The sequence below is a fragment of the Microcaecilia unicolor genome, chromosome 7 (assembly GCF_901765095.1).
Source record: "Microcaecilia unicolor chromosome 7, aMicUni1.1, whole genome shotgun sequence".
Lineage (NCBI taxonomy): Eukaryota > Metazoa > Chordata > Amphibia > Gymnophiona > Siphonopidae > Microcaecilia > Microcaecilia unicolor.
The window spans coordinates 94,703,514-94,721,410 of NC_044037.1; the positions used below are offsets into that span (position 1 = coordinate 94,703,514).

A 17,897-nucleotide genomic window follows, 5' to 3' on the forward strand; every position below is an offset into this window, starting at 1 on the left:
AATAAAACATAAAATAGAAAATAAGGTGATACCTTCAATGATTTTAAAACATTTTTGATTAGCCTACAGAGACCAGCACGTCCTTCCTCAGGTCAGGAGAGGATAAAATAACAGCATTATACTGTCCTGACCTGATCTGAGGCAGGAGGTTTTTGCCTCTGAAAGCTAATTAAAAAGGGTTTTAGGCTATTAAATAAAATATTTTCTGAAATGGCCATGGGATTGAGCAGTGCCAGGTGTAGAGCCATATAAAGTATGGTGGAGCCAAGGCAGAATGGGGCGGGGCTGGGGGGCATGTACTATAATCTCCCTTTCAATAATTGGGACCCCTTGGCAGCTCTGCTATGTTATCTTTATAAATATGTAATAAGCATCCTCTTTGACATTTCATATAGGCACCCTTCTATGAAATTACCACCCATACCTTTTTTCTCAACGTTGAAATGTTGCAACCAAATGTTGTGTGCAGCATTTTATTAATTCTGGAAGAAAAATAATTCTCCTGGTTGTTTTCCCTAAAGTTTCTTTCAGTTCCTTATTTCTCAAACTGTAAATCAAGGGGTTGAGTAGTGGAATTACAGTTATATACACTACAGTAATTAGTTTAAGATCAATGGAGTATGTAGACTTGGGTCTCATGTACACACCAAAAGAGGTCCCATAAAATAATAGAACGACTGTGAGGTGAGAGGAACAGGTAGAAAATGCTTTTTGTCTACCCTTAGCAGAGTGGATTTTTAATATGGCAGATATAATGTACACATATGATATAACTGTTAATATGAATGGGGTAAAAGCTAAAAGTGAACCTTCAATATAATTCACAGTTTCAATGACATAGGTCCCTGAACAAGACAGAGTCATCAATGCTGTCATATCACAGAAGAAATGATTAATTTCATTGGAGCTACAGAAAGATGACTGTGATATTAAAGTAAAATGAGGAAGTGGATTTAGAAATGAAACTGTCCATGAAACAATAACTAGAATAATGCAGACTTTCTTGTTCATAATAATGGTGTAATGCAAGGGTTTACAGATTGCAACATAGCGATCATAAGCCATGGCGGTAAGAAGGTAGCACTCAACATCTGTGCAGGCCGTGAACATGTACATCTGGATCAAACAATGCATGAAAGAGATGGTCTTATTCTGTGCTATGAGCACTGCTAACAATTTAGGCACTGTGACAGTCACATAACAGATTTCAAGGAAGGACAAGTTGCTCAGGAAGAAGAACATGGGGCTATGCAGATGGGAATCAGAGCACACTGTGAATATAATAAGAAGGTTCCCTGACAAGCACATCAGATAAATAATCAAAAACAGAAGGAAAAGGAGGGGCTGCATCTCAGGCAACTCATAGAATCCCAGAATGATGAATTCTGTAACCTTGGTGTGATTCATCTTTTCTCTTTCTCCCATTCTGATACCTGTTGGAATAAGAAAGGCAAAACAGAAAATTAAAACTAATTTATCTAAAGGCTTGACATTATAGCAGGACATCTATGAAGGAAGTCCAAAAAGTTGCCTAGTTAAAGTCTCTTTGATAAAAACAATGTAGACACCAATGTGCCTTTATTAAATAGACTCTCATATTCAGTCACAATAATGCACAAACACCAATACCCAAATTTAAACCTACTCCAAAGAAAATGCAAATGTGTGTGTGTGCTCTGTGGTGGTCATTCTATTAAGTGGGTACTAACATTTACATGCTGATTATGCATACAAATGATTAGAATAAAGACATATATTCATATATGTGTACACATAAGTGTTTAAACCCCAAAATGCTGCCTAAATGATTCTATAAATATGCAATTACCTTACATACTGTCCTACCAATATTCAAAGCTATTTAGCTGGCCAGAAATGGTCGCTGACTAGTTAAATATGGTATCACATACCATATGTAATGAGTTTATCTTGTCGGGCAGACTGGATGGACTTTATCTGCTGTCACCTACTATGCTACTATGAAAATAGTGTTTCAGCACCTAACCACAAAAATTCAGTATGAGATAACCAGTTATCTCCGCTGAATATTCGCAGTCAGCACTGAAATTTTAACAGGCTATATTACACGATAACTGGCAATATTCAGCACTGACCAACTAAGTTTAGTGTGCAAATCGGACTGCATAAATAGCAATCCTATCTTTTCCTGCTATTGACTTAATCAGCCAGTGCTGAATGTTCACGTTAGCCAGTTAAGTTAGCGCAGGACGAAAAATGAATATTCAATACCGATCACTAGAAATGGCCCGACATTGAATATCTGGGGTCAGCGCCAACCGTTGCAGTAAATGGAGGAGCTGTGCCCTGCACCTCTCCTGCATTTACTGCACAGAGTAGACACTATTTTACATGCTCGCTCTATGGGGCACTGTACAGTTAACACAAAAATTACCATGCAGTAAGTGAAAGGCTGTGCAGTAAGTGCAGAAGGTGTGCCCTGCATCTCTCCTGCATTTACTACACAGGGTGGACATTTATATCATAACATTGCTTTACATGCACCCGCTCTATCTGTCACAACATGTAACGCAGTGGGGACCCTATCTGAAAATATATAAATAAGCATTTAAAAGCAGCAGTGGTGCACTCAACCCTCCCAACACATTCACTCATCCCCAATCTAGTCTCTTCTGTAACCTCAGTTCTCCCTCCCTCCCTCTTCCACAGCATCAGTTCTTCCTCCTGTACCCTTTCTCAAAACCAGCTCTCCCTCCACACCATTCCCTAGTATCAGTTTTCTCATTTGAACTCTTCCCTGAATTCAGCTGTCTCATCTGTACCCTGCCCTGACTTCAGGTCTGCCTCCCACACCATTCCCCAACTCCACCTCTTCTTCCCACTCTCATTGTTTCTGGGAAATTTTCAAAATGAAAATATACACTCAATTTCTCTCTGGTGTAAATGGATGAAAATACCAATGAACTTTCCAGTACTGAATATCCAGGTTTATGTGGCCTGCTAACCTATGTCCAGTTAAGTGTCATATTCAGCACTTAACCACCTAACCAGCACATTTTTGAAAGTGATCGCTGGCCATCTTCCGACACAAATCGGGAGATTGCTGGCGATCTCCTGAACCCGGCGAAATCGGTATAATCGAAAGCCGATTTTGGCCGGGTTCAACTGCTTTCCGTCACGGAGCCGGCGAAACATCAAGGGGGCATGCCAGCAGGGGCGTATCTGGAATCCGGCGGTAGGGGGGGCCAGAGCCAGAGAGGGGGGGCACATTTTTGCCCCCCCCCCCCCCCCCGCCGCCGCCGCCGCCTCTCTCCACCCCCTCCCCGCCGTCAACCCTCCCCCGCTGCTTACTTTTGCTGGCGGGGTCCGACCCGCAATCTCCATATTTCGGCTTCCTCCGTGGCCATGTGCTTCCAGGAAGTAACGCTGCAGCGCTGATTCGTTGAATCTAGTTCGGCGTCTGACGTGCTGGGACGTCAGACGCCAAACTGGATTCAACGAATCAGCACTGCAGCGTTACTTCCTGGAAGCACATGGCCACGGAGGAAGCCGAAATATGGAGATTGCGGGTCGGACCCCGCCAGCAAAAGTAAGCAGCGGGGGAGGGTTGACGGCGGGGAGGGGGGCCAGGGCGAAATCTGCGGGGGCCCAGGCCCCTGTGGCCCCACGCAGATACGCCCCTGCATGCCAGTAGGGTAGTGAAGGCAGGATGGGGCGGGACGGGGGCGTGCTCACGAGATGGCCGGCTTCGCCCGATAATGGAAAAAAAAAGCCAGGCTTGACGAGCATTTCGCCGGCTTTACTTGGTCCCTTTTTTCTCATGTCCAAGCTTTAAAAAGGACCCCAACTGACCAAATGACCACCAGAGGGAAGTGGGGATAACTTACCCTTACTCCCCCAGTGGTCACCAAACCCCTCCCACCAAAAAAACCCAAAAAAAACCACTGTTTTGCCAGCCTCTGTGCCAGCCTAAAATGTCATACCCAGCTCCTTATTAGCAGTATGCAAGTCCCTGGAGCAGTTTTTAGTGGGTGCAGTGCACTTCAGACAGGTGGACCTAGGCCCATCCCCCCCCCCCCCCCCCCCACCTGTTCCACTTGTGGTGGTAAACGGGAGCCTTCCAAAACCCACCCAAAACCCACTGTACCCACATGTAGGTGCCCCCTTCACCCCTTAGGGCTATGGTAATGGTGTAGAGTTGTGGGGAGTGGGTTTTGGGGAGATTTGGGGGGGCTAAACAACAAAAGGAAGGGAGCTATGCACCTGGGAGCTATTTTTATTTTTTAATTTTTAGAAGTGCCCCCTAAGGTGCCCGGTTGGTGTCCTGGCATGTGAGGGGGGGCCAGTGCACTACAAATGCTGGCTCTTCCCATGACCAAATGCCTTGCATTTCGCCAGATTTGAGATCGCCGGAATTATTTTCCATTATGGCTAAAAACCGATGAAGGCCATCTCAAACCCAGCGAGCTCTGACATGGCCAGGCCCATCCGTATTAGGGAAGAAAAAGATGGCCGGCCATCTTTTTCGAAAATACGGTTGGCTCCGTCCGCTTGTGGCGCCGGCCCCGGAGATGGCCACCCATAGAGATGGCCGGCGCCGTTCAATTATGCCCCTCCACGTGAAACTGGATAAAGATAGGACTGAGTTTATGATTCCGATGTGACTGGTTAACTTAGGTGTTTAAGGGAACCTTTTACTAATCTATGCTAGTAAATGGGCTTAGTGCATCATAACGCTGGAATTTCCCATGTGCAAAGCCCATTTCTAGAAAGGCATAAGTATTGCCACACTGCACAGACTAAAGGTCCATTAAGCCCAGCATCCTGTTTCCAACAGTGACCAATCAAGGTCACAAATACATGGCAAGATCTTGAAGTCAATTTAATAATGGTCCATGGACTTTTCCTTTAGGAAGCCGTCTAGACCTTTTTAAAACCCCGCTAAGCTAACCGCTGTATATGCCTTCCTAAGGCCTGTACTGTCAGTTTGGTTCTCACATGTTAGCCTACTAACTCAGCATCTTGTGTAACAATCATTGCTTTCTCAGGAGCTGAGAACTGACACTTCATAACATTTGTTTGCAGCTGAGTATGTTTTTCATATAGGGTGGATGTAACCTTGTAAGTTGCTAGGAGACAGGCTGAGGGCACAGTGTTAGTCTAACATGTCCAGAATGTTTCATTTGGGGAGATAGACAAAGAGAGGACACAAGGGTATTGTTCTGGTTGTGCAAGCACAACTGACACAGAACTCATAAGTAATTAATCAGTGACCACTGACTGGGCACGTGCAAACACATCAGGAGAGCCTGATAGAATACATGACCAATCCATATATGGTATAAGGCTACCTAATGGTTCTGGTTTATGGGAAATCACATGATTTCTGGGAAAACGTAACTTGTAACAGTATATATGTGATGTCCGGGGTAGAATTAGCTGAGCAGTCCCTTGTCTTTCAGGATGCGCATTACTGACTGACAACCTGCTCCAGGGAAGAGAACTATTGTTTGTATTTTTTGGCACTGTGATAATAAAGGTAATTTCCATAGCGTCCTCAGATCAATCCAGAGACTTGTGGGTTATGCCCCTCCTCTAGCAGGTTAGATAGAAAGAACTCAGAAGTTTCCCTCTAGAGGGCATGTGCAGCCACGGTAACTTCAGTATTCTCTCTATCTAGCAGGTAGAAGGAGCATACTGTGCAGCTCTGTGTTCCAAAGCTCCTATCCCGTTCCCTTGGGTGTGTTGAGCTGTTGGTGGGGTTGAGGTGCTAAAGCACATTTAGGATACACCTGGTGGTGCCAGGTCCCTACCCTTCTCCCCCTGTCAGCCTGAAGAATTACCTGGAAATAACTGTGAGTCTCCTGCCTCTTAAAAAAAAAAAAAAAGGCTAAAGATTTCACTTTAAACGGGCCTTGCTCCCAGCTCTGAAATTTGTCTAGTACTGAGCAGCTTTCAGTTCAGCATGAGCAGGACTAAGACTGGGATGTAGGTAAGGCTGTGTAATGATGTCTGTACCGTCAGAGTCGGTTAAACACTGTTCGCACTGCGGAGCTTGTAGATCGGCGTCAGGGGTTTGCGAGGCTTGTTCGGCTCCTTTAATTAAGACCGGGGTGGACGTTGAGGACCGCAAAGTAGGCGCCGAGGCCCTGGGCTGCGAGGTGGTTTTGGCGGGACAAGTGGGGCTCGGGTCGACGTGGGCCTCTGCCAGCGCCGTTTTCTCTCAGGGGCCAGCAGGACAGGAGAGTGTTTCAGCTGGAATCACGTCAGCTCAATCCGGCACGGTTTCGATGTCAGAACCGTCAGCCTTCGCGGGGTTTTCTCCGGAGTTCGTACTCCTCATGCACGACGCATTTTTGATGCGCTCGGAGGCGAACGTCACCCAGCGGCCATTTTAGAGGGTCCGGTGGCCTTGTGCTCGCAGCTGCTTCAGAGGCCTTCCAAGAGGTCGCAGGTGGAGCTTCCGGATCCCATGAGCATTGAGTCGGGCTGCTCGGATGGTGAGGGTGACCAGGGGTCAGTGGAGTCATGTCCAGAGACCCTTCAGAATGGAGAGCTCCCTGCGGCTGAGGGGGATGATCCCACCACGGCGAGGCTCTTCAGAAGAGAGGAACTGCTTCCTCTAATAGTACAGGCTTTGCAAGTTTTGAATCTGTCTGCTCCAGAGCCCTCAGTCCCAGTTGCGGTGAGTTCTTCTATAATGTCAGGTACTAGGGCCCCCCCCCCCAAAGTCTTTTTATATCCATGAGGCCATGCAAGTGCTCATTCGAGCTCAATGGGATTTTCCTGAGGCTAGTCTGAGAGTAGCTCGAGCTATAGGTAAGCTTTGCCCGTTGAGACAAGAAGATTTGGAGTCCTTGCGGCTGCCGGTGGTGGATTCACTGATTTCAGCGGTGGTTAAGAAGACCACATTGCCAGTAGAGGGTGGGGCGGCTCTTAGGGACCCTCAGGAGAAAAAACTCAAGGCTTCAGTCAAATCATCCTTTGAAGTAGCCGCTTTGACTTTACAGGCTTCGGTATGCGGCTCGTATGCGGCTAGAGCGTGCCTTTCTTGGGTCCAGAAGGCAACGTCCCCGGCTGAGCTAATTGAGGTTCTTCCTCTCCTGGAGTCGGGGTTGGCATATTTGGCTGATCTACTGTACGATATCCTTATGGCGTCAGCTAAGGGAGTCTCTTTGGCGGTGTCAGCTAGGCGGTGGATTTGGCTGAAGCATTGGGCCGCTGATTTTCCTTCTAAGTCCCGGTTAGCACGGTTGCCTTTCAAAGGTAGGCTTCTGTTTGGTCATGAGCAGGAACAGATTGTTAAGGACCTTGGTGAGTCCAAAGGGCAGCTTCCTGAGGAAAAGGCTAAGAACCAGTGAGAGTCTTTCGTCCGTGTTTTAAGGAGGCAAAGAAGTACAGGCCTGGTAGACTCGGGGGATTTACAAAGCCCCGATTTTCTCAGAAACAGCAACAGCCCTTTCGTCAGGAATGTAGAATCCCTCCGGCAGCTTCCAGAGGGCAGCCTGGAGCCAGAGGTCCGCAATGATGGGGCCCTGGTCCAGTCCTCTCCGCCTATAGGGGGACGGCTGTCCAAGTTCAGAGAGGAATGAGCCAGGGTAACTACAGACGACTGGGTCCTGAGTATTATAAGAGATGGATACAAACTGGAATTTGCTCGCACTCTAGGAGACAGTTTTCTCGAGTCTCCCTGCAAGTCGGCAACAAAGTCTGCAGCGGTGAAGGCTACCTTATCAGAGTTACTTCACCTGGAGGCGGTAGTATCGGTACCGGCGGATGAAGCGGGGCAAGGTCGCTACTCTATTTACTTTGTGGTGCCAAAGAAAGAAGGTGCTTTCCGCCCAATGTTGGATCTCAAAGCGGTTAACAAAGCCCTGGCGGTATGTCACTTCAGAATGGAAACTCTTTGCTCGGTGCTGGCAGCGGTACAGCCAGGAGAATTCATGATGGCCATCGACCTGAAAGAGGCTTACTTGCATATTCCCATCTGGGCCCCTCATCAGAGATTTCTTCGGTTCACGGTGTTGGGGCAGCATTTCCAGTTCAGGGCCATGCCTTTAGGGCTGGCCACGGCCCCGCGCACGTTCTCCAAGGTGATGGTGGTCATTGCGGTGTATTTGCGGACCAAAGGATTACAGGTTCACCCTTATCTCGACGATTGGTTGGTCCGGGCGCCATCTTACGAGGAGTGCATTCAGGCTACTCAGCAAGTGGTAGATCTTCTGCAGTCTCTGGGTTGGGTGATAAATTTTCAAAAGAGTCATCTCGTCCCTACTCAGACATTGGAGTACTTGGGGGTACGATTGGACACCGCCCAGGGCAGAGTTTTTCTTCCGAATCAGCAATGGTTCAAGCTGGTGGAGCAGATACGTCTGGCGAAAGCGCAAGCGGAAGAACACATGGCTAGAAATGTAAGGAGGGGTGACAAAAATTTCTTCAGGTATATAAGTGAAAGGAGAATGACTAAAAAGGGAATTGTGAGACTAAAAGATATTGCAAACCGCTATGTGGATAATGATGAAGAAAAAGCAAATTTGCTAAATAGATACTTTTGTTCTGTTTTCACAAAAGAAAATCCTGGAGAAGGACCGCGATGGACTGCAAAAAGTACAAATGAGATTGAAGTGGATAGAGCACCGTTCATGGAAGAGAGTGTGTATGAACAGCTTGAAAAGCTAAAGGTGGCTAAAGCCATGGGACCGGATGGGATCCACCCCAGGATATTGAGGGAGCTCAGAGAGGTTCTGGCGGGTCGTCTTAAAGATTTGTTTAACATATCCTTGTAGATGGGAGAGGTTCCGAGGGATTGAGGAACGGCGGAGGTGGTCCCTCTTCACAAGAGTGGTGATAGGGAAGAAGCTGGAAACTACAGGCCGGTAAGCCTCACTTCGATTATTGGAAAAGTAATGGAAGAAATGCTGAAGGAAAGGATAGTGAATTTCCTGGAAGCCAATAAGTTGCAAGATCCGAGACAACATGGTTTTACCAAAGGGAAATCTTGCCAAATGAATCTCATTGAGTTCTTTGATTGGGTGACAGGAGAATTGAATCAGGGACGAGCTATGGACGTAATCTACTTAGATTTCAGCAAAGCTTTTGACACGGTTCCCCACAGGAGGCTCTTAAATAAACTGGATGGGCTGAAGATAGGACCCGAAGTGGTGAACTGGATTAGGAACTGGTTGATGGACAGAAGCCAGTGTCAGGTTCTCAGGTTCAGAGCCCGCGGGGCCGGGCTCTGGAGCAAACGTGAGCCCTTGGGCTGCTGCCGAGGAGCGACAGCAGCAGGCAAAACCCACCAACCAACACTGGGTAAGCACACCGGCAGGGACTGCAGGCACTGCCCAGTGAACTGGAACACATGGACTGGAATCCCCCAGACTGGAGGACACAGGACTGGAACACTGGACTGCAATCCCCCGGACTGGAGGACACAGGACTGGAACACACACCGGACCGGAACACACTGACTGGAGCACACTGGACTGGTCCGCACAGCTTCACCTGCGCTTGGCCACTACCCCCCCCCCCCCCCCCCCCCCCCCAGGGTTGAGCCCTTGGGTTTGAGTGGCTGGCAGGACTTACCGGATACCGGATGACACAGGGACCAGGACTGGAAACAGAAGTACTCCTAAACCTAAACTGATCTAAGTGCTCCCAAGCCCTAACCCAGCAGGAGTGTTCCTAACAGAAAACTGACAAAAGGTCTTCCTAAGCCCTATACTAAACAGGAGCTCCTAAGCCCTGCTCAAGAAAGGGACTTCCTAAGCCCTAAACTAACAGAGCAGGGAACTAAACACAAAGCTAACACAGATGCTACTAAGCACCAAGCTACAAGCAGAGCTCTACACTAACAAGCTAAACACAAAACTAACAAGCTACCTAAGCACTGCTCTAGCAAGCTAGATACAAAACTAACAAGGTGCTTCCTAAGCACTACTCTGGCAAGCAACCAGAAGAGCTCCTAGCACTAAAAGGGAAGACAGGGGAACCACAAGGAAAAAGCAGGGAAGCTAACACATAAGCCAAAAGTGCTTCTAAAGCACCAAACACCAACAGCAAAGACTGCAATGCTCCCAATAGCACAAACACCAGAAGTACTTCTAACAGCAAACTCTGCAGTGTTCCTAACAACACCAAACCCTGAAGTACTTCTAACAGCAACAGAGCTTCCAAAGCCCTACACACAGCAATGCTTCCAAAACCAAGAGGGAAAAGCAGGAAAGCTAAACACACAAACACCAGTGCACACTGCACTAACACTAACCTGGACCTTAGCAAAAGCAAGCAGGGAAACTAGACACAAAGTCAGAAGTGCACACTGCACCACCCTACCTAAAGCAAACACAACTGTTGCAAAGGCTCTGAAGGAAACAACACCACTTCCTTATCAAGGCCCTCCCTGATGATGTCACACTCCCTAGACCTAGGCAAAAGCACACTGACCCGGAGAGGCCCAACCCACACCAATGCAACACCGTGAAGCACTTGAAGCCAGTACACCCAAAGAGAGGTAGAGTTAACTCAGTCCACCCACACAGCTGTAGTAAAGTAAAACAATTAACCCCATGCTGCTGGAAGCTGCCAGCTCAGAAAGGACAGAGAAAAGAAACAGAAGCCAGCTAAGAAGCTGACCCACAGGAAAGAGGTAAGTTTGAGAGGGGTTCTGACCCCAATCATAACAGCCAGAGGGTGGTGGTGAATGGAATTCGCTCGGAGGAGGGAAAGGTGAGTAGTGGTGTGCCTCAGGGATCGGTGCTGGGACCGATTCTGTTCAATATATTTGTGAGTGACATTGCTGAAGGGTTAGAAGGTAAAGTTTGCCTATTTGCGGATGATACTAAGATCTGCAACAGAGTGGACACCCGGGAGGGAGTGGAAAACATGAAAAAGGATCTGAGGAAGCTAGAAGAATGGTCTAAGGTTTGGCAATTAAAATCCAATGTGAAGAAATGCAAAGTGATGCACTTAGGGAATAGAAACCCTCGGGAGATGTATGTGTTAAGGCGGGGAGAATCTGATAGGTACGGACGGGGAGAGGGATCTTGGGGTGATAGTATCTGAGGATCTGAAGGCGACGAAACAGTGTGACAAGGCGGTGGCCGTAGCTAGAAGGTTGTTAGGCTGTATAGAGATAGGTGTGACCAGCAGAAGAAAGGAGGTGTTGATGCCCCTGTATAAGTCGTTGGTGAGGCCCCACCTAGAGTATTGTGTTCAGTTTTGGAGGCCGTACCTTGCGAAGGATGTAAAAAGAATTGAAGCGGTGCAAAGAAAAGCTACGAGAATGGTAAGGGATTTGCGTTACAAGACATATGGGGAGAGACTTGATGACCTGAACATGTATACTCTGGAAGAAAGGAGAAACAGGGGTGATATGATACAGACGTTCAAATATTTGAAAAGTATTAATCCGCAAACGAACCTTTTCCGGAGGTGCGAAGGCGGTAGAACGAGAGGACATGAAATGAGGTTGAAGGGAGGCAGACTCAAGAAAAATGTCAGGAAGTATTTTTTCACGAAGAGAGTAGTGGATGCTTGGAATGCCCTCCCGCGGGAGGTAGTGGAAATGAAAACGGTAACAGAATTCAAAGACGCGTGGGATAAACATAAAGGAATCCTGTTCAGAAGGAATGGATCCTAAGGAGCTTAGCCGAGATTGGGTGGCAGAGCCGGTGGCGGGAGGCGAGGATAGTGCTGGGCAGACTTATACTGTCTGTGCCCTGAAGAGGACAGGTACAAATCAAAGTAGGGTATACACAAAAAGTAGCACATATGAGTTTATCTTGTTGGGCAGACTGGATGGACCATGCAGGTCTTTTTCTGCCGTCATTTACTATGTTACTATTCTGCAGACTCCGGCTCCAAGGGCCTGGGATTATGTCCAGGTACTGGGATCAATGGCGGCGACGCTGGAGGTGCTGCCATGGGTGCGGAGTCACATGCGACCTCTACAATGGCATCTTCTCAGTCATTGGTCTCCTCTGTCCGAGGACTACTCGGTTCGAGTCCCCTGGTCTCCACAAGCTCGTTTTTCGCTCCGATGGTGGCTCATGCTTCGGGGCCTGCCCCTGTACACGCCCGACTGGTGTGTGGTGACGACGGATGCCAGTCTGTCGGGTTGGGGAGCTCACTGTCTCTGACATTCAGCTCAGGGGAATTGGACATTGTCGGAAGCAAAACTGCAGATCAATCTTCTGGAACTTCGGGCGATTCAACTGGCGCTGTTGGCGTTCGAATGGTTGATATCAGAGAAGCCAGTTCGGGTCCTCTCTGACAATGCGACGGCGGTGGCATATGTCATTCGTCAAGGGGGGACAAGGAGTGCTCCAATGGCGAAGGAAGCTGCAGTACTTTTTCGTTGGGTGGAGGTCCGCTTACCGCAGCTGTCGGCGGCGCACATTTCAGGGGTCTTAAATGTTCAGGCCGACTTTCTCAGCCGGAACCGCTTGGATGCCGGAGAGTGGGAACTGTCCCCGTCAGCCTTTTGGCAGATCTCGGATCGGTGGGGAACGCCGGTGATGGATCTGATGGCTCGTCTTTCCAACGCCAAAGTGGCTCGGTTTTTCAGCAGAGCCAGAGAGGTCGGTTCCGAAGGGTTGGATGCTCTTCTTCAGCAGTGGCCGTGGGAGCTTCTTTATGTCTTTCCTCCGTGGCCGATGATCGGTCGGACGGTGGGCAGAATAGCTCGTCATCCGGGACCGGTGGTTCTAGTTGCCCCGGATTGGCCCAGGCGTCCGTGGTATGCAGATATGATTCGTCTTCTGATCGACGAGCCATTCCATCTAGCTCATCTGCCGGAGCTCCTGTTGCAGGGTCCGGTAGTCATGCAGGATCACGCTCAGTTTCGGCTTACGGCCTGGCTATTGAAAGGTCGCGCCTGAGAGCTAAAGGTTACCCGAAGGAGGTCATTGCCACAATGTTGCATGCGCGTGGTGGTTGGGAGGTGGGGCTAGTGCTGGGCAGACTTATACGGTCTGTGCTAGGGCTGGTGGTTGGGAGGCGGGACTAGTGCTGGGCAGACTTATACGGTCTGTGCTGGGGCTGTTGTTTGGTCAGCGGGGATAGTGCTGGGCAGACTTATACGGTCTGTGCCAGAGCCGGTGTTGGGAGGCAGGGATAGTGCTGGGCAGACTTATACGGTCTGTGCCAGAGCCGGTGTTGGGAGGCAGGGATAGTGCTGGGCAGACCTATAGGGTCTGTGCCAGAGCTGGTGGTTGGGAGGCGGGGATAGGGCTGGCCAGACTTATACGGTCTGTGCACTGAAGAGGACAGTACAAATAAAAAAGTAGCACATATGAATTTATCTTCTTGAGCAGACTGGAGAATTCCTTTATTAAATGAAAGCGGAAAATCAAATTTCAATTCATTACATTGTGCAGTTATAAAGCCAGCCCTTCTATACTTTTATACAAAAATGCAAAATTTACACAAAAAACCGTCCCCCCCAACCCCCCCCCCCCAAACATTCAACTCAACTTCAAGCGTACATGCTTCCACCAAACCCCAAAGGTCTTTACCCCCACCTCCACCCGTTCCCATCGGGCCACTTCCTGAACAGCTCGGACAATGTCCCAGGAGACCTGCTCAGCAGACCTGCACTCCTGGCCCAGGGACACCCCGCAGCGAGCCATCCATAGGCAGTATCTGATGATAACTGAGATTAGAAAGGCGGTACTTGGCTCTAGCCGCCCCGTCTCCCCCTGCCTCCCATACACCCAGTCCGCATAGGTGTAGGACGTGAAGCTGGGGATGGCCAGCAAGGCAGCTACTCTCCGGCAAACCGCTACGGAGAATGGACACTCCTTCAGGAAGTGGTCCATGGTCTCCAGCCGGCCAGCACACTCCCCCCTCGGGCAGTCTCGGTCCTGCTGGTTCCTACACCGAAGGTTTGCCCTAACATACAACCTGCCATGTAGGGACAGCCAGGCAATGTCCCTGTACTTGTGTGGGATGCGTTTGGACGAAATAAAACGCAGGCCCTGCCTCAGCACGGGCTCCGGAGCATCCCTAAGAGCCAGGGGAGAGGAGAAGCGTTGGGAGTGAACCCGCTCCACCCAGATCTCCCTCTGCCCTGCCCTAACTTCCTCCCATGTAATGTCCCACAGCTGAACCAGCTTTACCAAGGATTTGTAGTAGCCTACCCCCTCCGGGAAACCTTTCCGCAACCGTCCCACCCTACCTCCCCCCAACCAAGGACCCCAAAATCCCTCCCACCACTGGACAACACTGTGTACCCATCCTGGGGCATCCAGACCGACCCCCCGCCCGCCCCAGGTTAAACTGGATGAAGAAGGAGGAGAATAGCAAGACTGGGTTTACCATTCCCACTCCCCCTTCCTCCCGCGACCGGTAAGTAATATTACGTCTAACTGGGTTCATCCTGTTTCCCCACAGGAGTTGAAAGAACACGCTGTAAATTGCCGTGAAACAGCGTTCCGGCAGGAGACTAATGTAGCTTAGGAAGAGGAACATGGGGACCACCTGGCTCTTAAGCAACCGGACCCGGTCCTCCATGGGCATCCTCCACCCCTTCCAGCGGACCACCTTCTCCCTCGCCTCCGCTATCCTTTGTTCCCAATTCTCCCGCCCGTAATCCCCTCCCCAAAATACACTTCCAAAACCCTCATTTTCTCAATCCCATCCGGGAACCCACCCCCTAAATTAAACCGCCATCCCTCCGGCCCCACCCACAAGCTGGTGCTCTTGCCCAGGTTTACCCGAGACCCCGAAGCCTGGGAGTATTCTGCAAGGGTCTCCCGCAGCCTCCTCCCCTCCCTGCGATCCGCCACCCAGACGGTGACATCATCCGCATAGGCGATGACTCGCAACATATTCCCTTTGCCTACCTCCACCCCTCTGAGCCCGTCCTCCCCCCCCTTTCCAGCCTCCTCACCAGGGGATCAATGTCGAAAGCATACAGCAGGGGGCTCAACGGGCACCCCTGCTGCACCCCCGCCGAGATCTCCACCTCTGCCCCCCTCCATCCATTCACCAGGGGAAAGAATCGCGCCCCCGCATACAATAACTGAAGTTGCGCGATCCATTCCCCCAGGAATCCATAGTGGTCTAGGACCTTCCATAAAAAGCCCCACTGCACTCAGTCGAAAGCCTTGTCCTGGTCCAAGGCCACGACCAGCCTGCCCTCTCCCACCCGACTACATTCCAGGCCCTCCCTCACCCAGGCCACTGCCTCCAGCACCCCCCTTCCCGGGATCCCACACCCTTGCGGGGCTGCCAGCACTTCCGCGGAGATCTTCCTCATGCGGGCAAGGAGCATGTGAGCGAAGATCTTCCGGTCGGTGTTCAGAAGTGCAATCGGCCGCCAATTTGCCACATCCTGGGGTCCTTGACTTTGCTAAGAAGGACCAAAGCTGATGCCCCCATCGACTCAGGCAAGGATCCCCCTGTTCGTGCCGCCTCCCAGATTGCCAACAAGACCGGCGCCAACTGATCCCTAAACCGCTGGTAGAACTCTGCCGGGAGTCCGTCTGGCCCCGGCGCCGTCCTGCGCCGCAAGGCCCCAATGGCCTCCTGTACCTCCCGCAGCGTCCATGGCCGCAGCAAGACCCGAAGATGAGGCCCCCCCTTACCCACCCCTGGGGTTTCCTCAATGTACCTCGCCATGGCCTCCTCCCCCAACCGTTGGTCCAAAAATACCCACCCATAGTGGGTCCCCACCACCTGCAAGATACCTTCCCTAGACTGCTGGAGCGTCCCCCCCTCATCCCTTAACCCCTCTACCACCCTCCTCTCCCTTCTTTCCTTACAGCAGTCATACGGGTTCGGGCTGAGCAGCTTCCCGAAGTCCTGCTCATAGACGAGGGAAGAGTACCGATTGTATTGTACCCGTTCCACCTCCTGCTGCAAGGCCTCAATGTCCTCCCTCCCCTGGAAATCAAATTGTCCCTTCGCTTCCTCAGAGCAGTTCCTAGCCGGGTGACCTCCCTCCCCTGCCTCCTCGCCTGACGGAGAAAGAACCCCCTGATGCGGTGTTTCAAAACTTCCCACCAGTCCCCTAGGGAAGGGAAGACACCCTGAATGGATACCTGGTCTGCCAGAAACTCCAGATACTCCTGGTACAACACCCCCTCCCTCAACCATTTCTGATTTAAACGCCACAATCCTTTCCCCAATCCGTGAATCCCCCCTCCCCCCAGCTCGACCAGCACCATCTTGTGGTCTGAGAAATCAACCTCTACCACCCTTGGTACCTTCCCACACGCCCCTCCCTGAACTAAAAACCGTTCGATTCTACTTCTACAAGTGCCCCGGGCAAAAGTGAAACCCTGCGTCCCACCACCAAACTCTATGTGCGCGTCCACCAATCCCGCTCCCTTCATGATCCCTGCTAGCCGTACCCCATCGTAACCTACTTGCGCTGCCCTCCCCCCCCCATCCTCCTTCCTCAGGACTGTGTTAAAATCCCCCCCCCCCCACCCCACAGTAGCTGCCGTGAGGTGTAAAGGTACGGCCAAATTTTCCCAAACAGTGCTACCCTTCCCCATTTGCTTTGCGGCCCGTAGATGTTAATCACCCGCAAAGCCACCCCCCGCAATCTCACATCTAACAGCAGACACCTCCCAATTCCCAGCTCCACCACCCTCTGGATCTCTACTTTAAAGGTTTTGAAGAGGATGCCTATCCCCCCATACCGTTCCCCTGCCAGACCCCAAATAGAGGGCCCCCATCTCCAGCCCTGCTTTGCCCGCCAAACCTCCTCCAGCGTTCGCAGCCTGGTCTCCTGCAGAAGAAAACAGTCCGCTGCCACGGCAGAGAGGCCATCGAACGCCAAGCATCTCGCCCTCTGGGAGGCGACACTAGCCACATTAAGTGTGGCGAATGTTAACAGCAGTCCCGCCATCACTGTGCCGTTCCATACCCCACGCCCTCCTGGCTACCTTCCCTCTGCTCCATACTACCTCCAGGGATCCCTTCCCCTTCCCCCTCCCCTTCCTCGTCCGCCCAGTCCCGGACACCTAGCTCAAAAAGCCCCCCTCCCTTTCCTTATTTTCTTCCTCCCCTTCTTCCTCTTTTCTAGGCCCACCTCCCTCCCTCCTTGGGAGTCATCCACTGACCCTCCCCCCTCTCCCCCTGCCCCCTCTCCCGCCCCATCTGCCCCTTCTTCGTCCCCCCTCCGTCAATCCTGCCTCCAGCCCATCCTCCCTCCCTTCTTGCCCATCCCCTCTCTTACCCTCCTTTTCTCCCCCACTCTCCCTTCAGCCCCCCCAATCCGTCCCCACCTCCCCGACCTCCTCCACTACCATTTCCTTCTCTTCGTCCCTCAAAGCCTTCTCCCTCTTCTTCTTCTTCCTTTTACCCGCTGTTCCCTTTTCAGCATCTGCCATGCTTTCCAACCCATCCTGCCGGCTCACCCCATCCTCTCCTTCCTCTCCTGCCAGTTCCTCACCCCCTCCCTCATCTTCCAATCCCCTAAATCTGTTCTCTACTTCTATCCCCATTCCTGCCCCCCTCCCCCTTCCTCCAGTACCCCTGTCACCTTCCGTTGTTTTTTTGACACCCTCATCCAACCCTCATCTGCCCCGTCCTGCCGCTTCCGCCCTTCCCCAACCCTCCCCCACCTCCCACTCCCTGTCCCTTCACAGCTCCTTTCCCCCCCACCCCGGGAACCTGATCTCACCCTACATTCCCTCCCCCCTCTCCCTATGAACTGGACCGCTCCCTCCCATGTCCTCCTCTCCCCTGTTATGGGAGGCCCAATGGCAAGCTCTGAATGCATGCCCCAGACCCCCACACAAATTACACCGGATAGATGCACAAGACTCCGTAGGATGCTCCTTAGACCCGCACTTCCCACACTGCCGTACTGGGCACGACATACTAAAATGTCTGCATGACCCGCAGTGACATTGCCGCGGCTGCCCCTTGTAAAAGCAGAGGGTCCGATCCTTGCCAATGAA

At 51.0% G+C, this 17,897-nt stretch overlaps 1 protein-coding gene across 1 annotated transcript; it reads right to left on the reverse strand.

Annotated features, from left to right (window-relative positions):
• Positions 1 to 432: 432 nt before the first annotated feature.
• Positions 433 to 1,425, reverse strand: LOC115475020 (olfactory receptor 1F1-like). The gene has a single exon (XM_030210758.1). It carries the CDS (start codon positions 1,423 to 1,425, stop codon positions 433 to 435), a length of 993 nt encoding a protein of 330 aa, XP_030066618.1.
• Between the last annotated feature and the right edge of the window lie 16,472 nt (positions 1,426 to 17,897).